At 40.6% G+C, this 9711-nt stretch overlaps 1 protein-coding gene across 1 annotated transcript; it reads right to left on the bottom strand.

Moving 5' to 3' along the window:
- Positions 1-483: 483 nt before the first annotated feature.
- Positions 484-3981, bottom strand: LOC119416707 (zinc finger BED domain-containing protein 6-like). The gene is made up of 2 exons (XM_037683888.1): positions 3660-3981; positions 484-2009 (listed from the first exon to the last, which is right to left on the bottom strand). Exons 1-2 carry the CDS (start codon positions 3836-3838, stop codon positions 566-568), a joined length of 1623 nt encoding a protein of 540 aa, XP_037539816.1. The 5' UTR covers positions 3839-3981; the 3' UTR covers positions 484-565.
- Between the last annotated feature and the right edge of the window lie 5730 nt (positions 3982-9711).

Here is a 9711-nt window from a genome sequence, read left to right as displayed (position 1 = left end):
TATATAATTAATTAATTTAATTAATTAATTATATTTTTGCTATTCAAATAAACATGGTTAATGGGGCGACTGTGGCTGAGTGGTTAGAGCAGTCGTCCTTCAACGCCAGAGTTGGGGGTTCGACTCCCCTAAGTCACATGCCTAAGTGTCCCTGGGCAAGACACTGAACCCCTCATTGCCTCCGATGTGCGTCCCATCAGTGTATGAATGTGATAAAGCTCTGATTAGTCTCCTTTGAATGATTTGTTCAATTAGCTTTGTAGAGATCTAATAGAGTGCCGTATGAATGTGTAAATGAGGCACAGATTGTAATGTAAAGTGGTTTGAGTGTCTGATAAGATAGAAAGGTGCTATATAAGTACAGTCCCATTTAATATAAAAGTGAGTCAGGATTGTGTACAATAGGCATGTTACCAGCCTAAATATAGAGTATCTGTTTCAATAGGCTCAGAGTGTACAAAATATGTTTTTATGACAAAAGTAAACAGATGAAATGAAGACTATGAATTCCACTGTAAGACTAGTTAAGGCTTTTATAGACAACTAATTTGAAATATTTTAGGATTTATGATTTTGCAAATAAGACATTTATTTTCAGCAGAGAAAATATATACTGACCTGTCAGTGTCTTCTTAAGCTCATCTCTGAACTTTTTCACTGATGTTGAATTTCCCCCATTGGTAACATCTAAGTCCACCCAGCTTAAGCCAAACTGAGGATCCAGCATGGTGGCCAAGAAGTAAACATTGTGGTTAAAAGGTTCCTCTCTTCCACTGTCTTTGGCCATGCTTGTTTTTAAAAAGATTCCAGAAAATCTTTTCACCAGAGACTGCTGGAGGGCTCTGACCAATGACTGGCACTGCATTCGAGTGTCCTCCATCTTGAGGAGGTGTGTATTCAAGTCCAGGACAGTTGGAACCACCATACTAATGGTAACTGATTTCTCCCCTTCTGTCAGGTCTGTTACCTCAGAAAATGGAGCAAGAACTGCACTCAGTTCCTTCAGCTGGTTCCACTCACGGGCACTAAACACCAACTCCTCGTGATCCTTGCTGCACATTTCATTCAGGGCTTTGTGGTCCAGAGCTGTGAAGGCCTGTACTTGTTTAAATATACTGTTCCATCGAGTTGTGTTTGCAGCTGGAATGGTCCTATTAGTGCCAAACGTAGCCTCAAACTTGTCTTTGAATTGTGAACTGCTATGCAATAAGGTGGTGAACCGTGATGTTTTGGCTATTGTGTGAGAAATGGCCTTGACCTCCTTCATGCCGTCATTCACAACTAATTGCAGAGAGTGTGCAAAGCAGGAAAGACGTGCACCAGATGACCAGGGTAATTCGGTGTCTTCCTGAGAATTAATGTCCTCCCACAGGTGCTCGTCATCTAAATGCTCCTCTTCACTCTCGCTGTCATCAGATTGGGGCATGTGTACTTTGAAAGCACATTTCATATTGGCAGCATTGTCTGTTATGATATAGCTAATTTTGTCATGGATACCGTATTCCTCTGTGATCTCCTCAAAGGCAGACGCAATGTGCTCTCCAGTATGTCTGCCTGTGAAACGCCTACAGTCCAGCAGGTAGGATTCAAGTGCATAGGAATCCTTTGATTTGTAGCACACGTGGGCGGTCACCCCAAGGAAGGAGCGTAGCCTGCGATCAGACCAGAGGTCAGTTGTTAATGACACAGATGACTGGGTCTTCAGTTTCTCCAAAACAGTTTCCTTGACCTTGATTACCAACTCTGGAATTTGTCTATCAGAAACCGTTTTTCTAGAGATTGGTGTGTATTTACTATCCATAACTTCAAGAAAGTGTTTAAAATGACTGTTTTCCACAAGTGAGAGAGGCAGACAACACCCAATGATCAAATCTTGGACAATGGCTTGACTGATGGCTTGTTGCCTTGGTGATTGTGGGCTGTAGAGCTGCACTTTCTGCGTAAATAATGAAATTGATGGCTGTGTGACTGTGACATCATTCTGTTGCCCTGCCTTGTATTCCAGGAACCTAAAAAATGCAAAGGAGGAATCAGTATATCTGGTCATGAACATCAATTACATCAAAAGAACACTTAAAAATAAGTAGCAACTTCATAAATGTATGTCAAATATATCCTCCATTGTTTATCATAAGCAAAAATTAAACTTAGAAAAATCTAACAAAGTTAAATTGGGTCCTCTGGATGGGTTTAAACAATAAAAAATTATACAAATGTTTTGTCTTTCATCCAAAAGACTTCTTCAATATGAGGAGCTATATTAAACTCAAGAGCTACATTTTCAGGCCAAGACTCTGCGGTTTACACTCATCTCCAGACCAGCGGTCACTCTTTCAGGGATGAAGATGTTCACATCCTTGATAGAGAGGAACGATGGTTTGAGAGAGGAGTAAAGGAGGCCATCTTTGTGAAAAGAAACCATCCATCTTTAAACAGAGGTGGAGGCCTCCGGGTTCAACTGTCCCCCTCTTACAATGCTGTGATTGCTAGTATCACTCAGCCCCCGGTGAAGGCAAGCAGCCATCAGGGTACTAACAATCCATCATTAGGCTGATGGTCCTCCTTGAACATGTGAGCAGCTAGTTTCATCAACAACAAACGGTTGGTCCACTGTGAGGAGGCACTATTTATAGGGCTGAGCTGAATGCAGCTCCTCAGCCTGAGGAAGTCTTTCGGACGAAAGACGAAATGTTTCTACCTTTTATTTTTACTTTTTTAACACACCCAGAGGACCTGATTTAACTTTTTAAGATTTTTCTACCTGTGTGATTGAGCATGCATCAGGACATATTAAACACAGTTAGCATCTTCTCACAGTGGATCAACCAGTTTGCCAAATATGTTAAGGGAGACCATCAGCCTAACAATGAATCGTTGGCACCCTGATGGTTGCTTGCTATTCACAGGGGGCTGAGTGATACTAACAATATCAGCGATGTAAGAAGAAGACAGTCCCTCTTACAATGAAGTCTTTTGTTAAGAAGTCAAGTAGTCTTTTGGATGAAAGATGAAACGTTTCTACATTTTGTTACCACATGCCCTGTCCCCTCAGTCTCTCAAAGTTAACAGTGAATTTGTCCTTATGCATGCTCAATAACCCAGGTAGAAAAATTTAAAAAAGTTAAATCAGGTCCTCTGGGAGTGTTAAAAGAAAAAAAAAGGTAGAAAAAAGCTGTGCAGATAATATTCTACTTTTTTTCTTTTAACACACACTCAGAGGACCTGATTTAACTGTATGTAAACAGTGAATTTGCTTACTTCCCTTAATATGTTAATTATATCAGTGTTATAAAGTAAAACTCATTTAAGGGCTAAACAAAGCGGGTCTGAGTCTGACACACATTAATTAATTTAGATGTATTTAGATTTAATGTCGATGAATTACTTTTTCAAATTTTTGTCCCTTATTTTAGTATTTGTGATGCATGCTTTGGTATTTGTTGTTGTTATTTTTTTGTTTGTTTTTGGCGAGTCAAGACTGTTTTTCTCGTCCTAAGCAATTCACTGCATTGTTGTCGACCTTGTGTTGATTTTGCATATGACAAATAAACCATACTTGATAAAACGTTCTGTTTGTATTGTTCTTGGAAGAGAGGCAGATTGATAACGTTAACTAGCTAGCTTTACTAGCATCACTTACACAAAGCTGCGGCGCTTACCTTTCTTTGTGCTTCCTTTCCAGGTGTCGATAAAAGTTGGATGTAGTCCCGACAGTCTCCGAAAGTGAAGCGCTGCAGAACTTGCATTGCGCCGTGTGCTTTTTTTTCAGAGTTGTTTTGCAAACATACTCTTTGTGACTCAAATAGCCAAACTTTATAACAGCAGATTTAGAAGACATCTTCTCTTGTTCTAAACACGAACAAGTCTAACTTTTCTTCCCTGACGCTTGCGAGTGAAAGGAGGTGGGCTCGGTGTTGCCAGATAGAGTCGAGATTTTCCAGCAAAAAATCGGTTAAAAACCGCAACATCACACAAAAACCTGCACAATCTATATTTGTTACAGTATATTTACTTTTTGAACACAAACCCACATCAGTACAAGCCAAGGTAATTTAACAATATGTGGCAAAACGGAACAGTCCAACAAAAATCTTCCCAGAGTTCCCAGCAAAATCAGAACGAAAACTGGCCAATTGGCAGTAAACCACCCAATCTGGCAACACTGGAGTGGTAACAAAAACATGTAGCTAGCTGCTATGAGTCACGTTATCGCTTGAATTTGAATCGGTATGTTTTGCATCCAGTAAAAGCAAAGATGTTAACAAATAAACTGGACAATATTCTGGCAATTTAGTGATATTTTCACAGTTGTGGTCTTGACTGGTCTTGAAAAAAAATCCCGAGTCCTCAATGTCCGAGACCGTGACAAGACCGAGACCAAATGCGGTCGAGACCGAGACGAGACCGAGACCGTCAAAAAGTGGTCTCGAGACCGGTCTCGAGACCAAGACCGGTCTCGAGTACTACAACACTAGCAACCAGTAAAACAACGTTTCAACATCGACAAAAGCAGTGATTAAGCAACTAGGAAACAACGTTTCGGTGCGCCACTCACTCTGAATGTCAGATTTGATCATGTTATCGCGTCTGGTAGCATTATCCTAACTGGCGTCACCCCCCTTCGGTCATGGGAGACCGCGAACACAGGTGAGGACGTCGCTCCATGAGCTAAAGTTAGGTTGTCCTTGAGTAGTTTTAACTGTTTGCGCAGCTGAAAGAGGACTTTTAGGTCTGGATTGGAATCCAGATTGACTTTCGATGGAGTGTATTTGTCTGGGTCAGTCAGATACAGTATCATCGATTTAGTTGCAGGATCATCCAACTTCTGAAGTTTGATGATGTCTGGGTCGGTTGAAATTGACTTTTCATATTTTAAGAGAACTTGGCGAAGTTTGTCTCTTTCTTCATCAGATGTCAGAGTGTCGGCTTGAGCGACCACCTTTTCAATCTGTGATGAGACTGATGAGGGTTCTTGCTCCTTGGGGAGCTCCAACGAATCCTTTTTTGAGTCGTCGGACCTGTCTATGGGCAAGGCACCATAGGTTTGTGGTCCGTGGTCGACGTCATTGGTTGAGAAAAGAGCGATGGCCTGTGATGGTTTCGTGAAACATCCTGGCCCAGCTTCTTGACTCGGTACCAGGTTATCTGGGAGTCCTCCCAGAACTGGAATGCCTAGTTCAAAATCATGAAAATCAGGTTCTAAGTTTTCAGTTTGCGATGATTCGTCATCGGTTGTGTGTGTGTTTATCCCCCCTTCGTCCGATGAGGGGTTGTTGGAGGCAGCAACAGCAATGTCTTGGTGTGTTTCACCGACATCTGTAATGTTGTCATTTGCGCATTCAGAGTTAGTAGCGATCGCATCACTACACAGTGCTCCTGGTCGGGTTCCCGTTTCAGCGTGTATCAAAGTGTCTAAAAACCTTTGTATTTCCTCTGTCTCCTCCGAGCTCAGAGGTTTAGGGCCTTGTTCCTGGGACCTTTGTGGTTTTATCGCCTCGGGACGTTTCGTCCGAGGTGGGAGGCGGCTAGGTACGTCTTTTGGGGGTTCCTCTTCGGATTTCCTCTGATAATATGGGTCCTCTCGGTTCCCATATTTTTGCGTCCTGCGCATGTCCCATTTACGATAATCACGTTCGTCCTATGAAGGAGGAGCCTTTTTGTCCCAGCGTGCACCTTCATGATGCGGTTTGTTAGTCTGAAAATACTGCCTTTTTTCTCCTTTTTTAGGAGGAGGTGGCGATGAACGCCTTCCTTCTAATTCTAGGGAGTGGGGTTTAACCTTTACACCAGGAAACACTTCTGTGGGCGTCTTGGCATGAGAACGTGCCTCAAACACATTCACAGCGCACTGTTTAATCTCACTGATGGATTTTTCTCTGAAATTTGCCATCATTTGCACTGACGTTTGTATGTCAGGGTGGAGATTTTTGCTGAAAACAAATTTAAAACCTTCTTCTTCCTCCATCCCGGTTTCGTTTCTGTTACCGAAATAAGCTTGGAAGATTCTTTTGTAATAAACTTTTGGATGTTCAGCTTTACCCTGCGTGACCTTTTCTGCGGCTGGGTATCCAGCTGGTCCTGTGCAGGAGTCGTACTCTTTGATCAAAGCTTCACACAGAAGGTTGTAATCCCTTCTCGTTGCATCAGGTAGACGCTCGATGAAGGTAAACACCTCTCTGTCCGAAGTGAGCCGTATCAGACTGATCTTATCCTCTACCGTAGTATTAGGATAAGATCTCAATCTGAACTCCAGATCTCTGAGGTACGCTTTTGTTCCAGATGAGCCCATCGGTCCAGGAACAAAGCGTTGTACATATTTTGAGATTTTTTGCAAATCATCCATTGAAGGAGTAGATATCAATGGTCTCACCTGCGTGATCGGTTGTGGGGGTGTTACTCTGCCCGTTTGTGTAGGTGTTTGGATGGGTCTAAAAGCACTGGGTGAGTAAAAAGGTCGTTGAGGTTTTGGTGTATTACCCCGACTCTGTTCAGGGTCTGGTTTGGATTCCAGATCACCTTGCCCAACTTCATTACCTTTATATGTTGCTGCTTTTAGTTTCTCCTTACATTTTTTTAAATGTTCCTGGGATGTATAATAGTCACTTTCTAAACGCATGTGTAGCTGTTGTAGATTGTATTTATCTATTTTGCATTGTTCCAGCTCCATTTTTGCGAGCTGCAACTCTCTTTGTAGATGTTCATTGTCTGAGCACGCAGCTTCGTATTGACGGTCTTTTTCACTAATCTTCTCATAAGATTGTGTTTGTAATGACGCCTGCATTTCTGAGAGCTCCCTCTCATGTGTTTTAGACATCCAGACAAGGCGTTCCGACCGTTCATCCAATTCTGCTTTTAGAAGCAGAGAGATTTTTGCTAACCGTTCATGGCTAAGCTTTTTACTCTCTGGCTCTAATGTTCCTGCGGCCAGATTTTTCAGCTCTTCATGTCTTTGAATTTCATCGAGTTGTTGTAATTGCTGTATTTCCTTGCCAATAAGTGGAGTTGTTAAAATATGTAAGGCCCCCAAAATGATATCATCATTTGTTTGGGAGTTTAAAAGATGCTCTTCTTCTTCGTCGCTTGCCATTTTTCTTCTATTTAAAGATTAAATAGGAGAATTTAATGTTTTAGGTTTTGTTTTCAAAATAAATAAAATCAGAAAAGTCTCTTTGTCTGATATATTTACTTTTATTTAGTGATTTATCAATTAAACGTGCACTATCCTTTTAGCAAATGAGTAAACTTTTTCAACTATATGAATATCTGTAACTGCTTCTATTTTTAAAAAGTTAACTTTTATTTTGTACCTTTTATAAAGGGATTACCAGTGAATAAAGTCTCTTTGGTAAATGCTTCTTTGCATAAGTACCTTAATAACTTTTAAAATGCAAGATAACAGTGATTATTCAGCTTTGAGGAACGTTTATTAACTCAAAAATGCCTTTAAAAAAAGAAAATACGTTCAATTTCACTAAAATAACCTAAAAAGCGAAGTGAAACCTGTGTTCTCAAGTTTCTCCAGAAGATGGCAGAACAACCTTATTAATTTTAACTCAGACACTGTTAGTGTTGTCCAGTAGGGGAGCTATAACTTCCTGTGGCGTCCGGTCGTTAGCTGTTAGCTAAAAATTAGCATCGGCTAGACTCGGTTAAAACCAACATTTCTGAACGGATTTTTTACACAAGCGTGGCAAAATTTTAGCAATTAGACTTCGAATAACCTAAACAGCGTTTCAGAACACAGCTTTAAAGCGCTTTTCAGCTTTAAAAAGCAGATTTTATTTCCCTATGAAAACGAGTTTCATTTCCGGGTCACGTGACTGAAATCACCAATGACAGAGCAGCGCAGGGGTGAGAGGAAATGATGTAGACACGTCATTCAACTTCTCAGCGAATCAGAGCGTTCCACAGCAGCAAAATTCCACCAATCACAAAACGTTTCAGCAACTAGCATGATAGATTAGCATGAAATGAGTTCGTCAACTTTTCGTCTTTTAAACTGTCAAAATGCACTTTTTCTGTTAAAAAATGTAACGAATCAACTCTGAGCTGTACGGAGTCTGCTACTCCGGTCTCAAAAACGTCTTTCTAGCTATTTAAAAAAAACTCGTCCGAACCTTTTCAGAACCGAGCCGGACCAACAGAACCTCCGTCCGTTTGGACCACAGTTTAAACAGAATAACGTTTTCCACAGCTCATCAGCTTAGCTACACATAACAGGCGTACAATTTCAGCTTTCACAAGACATATGACACTATTTCAGCTTTCAAAACATCACTAGCCCAACACGCTTAAACATGCAGCGTTTCTTCAAGCGGCGCAGCTTGAGCTGCGTTTTTGCACAGCTGATAAACTGTTTTTCATCATGCCAACATGTAAAAACAATCTTTACACGAATACACAGTCATTTATGGACCGTCACGGGCCACCAAATGTAGTATGACATATGCAGGATATATTCATACTGTTTAAGACCGGTTCTTCATTTTTCTGACTGTGTAAATGTCGTGCGTTGAATTTTACAGAAATGTAACGAGAGACGTTATTTACCTTTGACCCATCAAAATGAATGCGGTCATTTATTTGCAGAATCAAAGTTTAACATCACACATTTACATTAATTTGGCAGAATATGAAAACAATAACATGGCTAGTTTCACAGAAAGTTGGAACAATACGGAGATTGTCCTCACTTCTCAGCAGAACAGCAGACATCAATCACACGGCGGTGATTGAGAACTTTGCTTCAGATATTTCTAAAATATCTGTAATGATTTTAGGAGAAAGGAGAGTTTAAGATGGAAAATGGAGATTTATCTTACAGAGAGATGTGTGAGGGAATTAATCTGTTTGACCAGAAACGTGCACGCTCCTTCAGTTCTCAGCTGTTCACGGTACGCTTGGTCGAAGTAGAACTTTTACCTGGTTGACGATAGGTCAGCGTCGGTATAGAATCCTTCCTTTGACTCTTTCAGCGTCTCCGTTGAGAGCAGCTAAAATACTTCGAGAGTCGTGCGAGGTTATCCAAACAGAAGTTATAATTCCCAAAATCGTCACTGCATTCTGTATTCCAATAGAAGCATTCTGGACGCCTGCGTTAGCATCCAAGAACTCTGAACTCTTTAACTCTCTTCAGAGAGTTAAAGTCTGGAACTCTTCTCCAGGAAAAACTTTCAAGCTCTGAAAACTCCCATGTTGAACTCAATCTCAATCTTGAGCGCAGCAGCTAGACTGGGAAGTTGCCGCATTTAAATGGGTCGACTTCCGGGTCATTTGAGAGCTTTTTGATTGGTCGATGGACCAGAAAAGAGGTGTGGTTTGTGATGTAAGGTGTTATGAAAAGTCAAGGATTGTTTTAGTGACAGACAGAAAGATTTTTGGAGAACTTCAGACTTTGTGGAGTCTCTACTCTTATTATCTGCTGTAACAGTTAAACATGACATTTCTTTTTCAGTAAACTTTTAGTTGACCGAAACTTGAACCTTAACATACTTACTCATTGAAGACAGAAAAATCAAGAAATGCATATTACCCTGATTTCTTCTTTGAATGAGGAATAAAAATCATTACTTACTGTTTATGTAAATAAAAATGAGTAGTTCTCTTCAACCTGTAAACATTGAGTGAACTAACACAATTTGATTATCAAACATTTGTAAAATAGTAATGATCATAGAGAATTGTCTTTTCTACTTGATTAATTCAAGAAAG

Source organism: Nematolebias whitei, chromosome 11 (assembly GCF_014905685.2).
Source record: "Nematolebias whitei isolate Nwh7 chromosome 11, NemWhi1, whole genome shotgun sequence".
NCBI classification, from domain to species: domain Eukaryota; kingdom Metazoa; phylum Chordata; class Actinopteri; order Cyprinodontiformes; family Rivulidae; genus Nematolebias; species Nematolebias whitei.
Note: the sequence above shows the minus strand (reverse complement) of the source record. Positions and strands in the feature narration are given on the sequence as shown.

Coding starts and splice junctions, on each gene's coding strand:
- LOC119416707 (XM_037683888.1), bottom strand. CDS start 3,838: ATGTCTTCTAAATCTGCTGTTATAAAGTTTGGCTATTTGAGTCACAAA. Junction 2,010..3,659: donor GAAAGGAAGCACAAAGAAAG/GTAAGCGCCGCA, acceptor TGCATTTTTTAG/GTTCCTGGAATACAAGGCAG.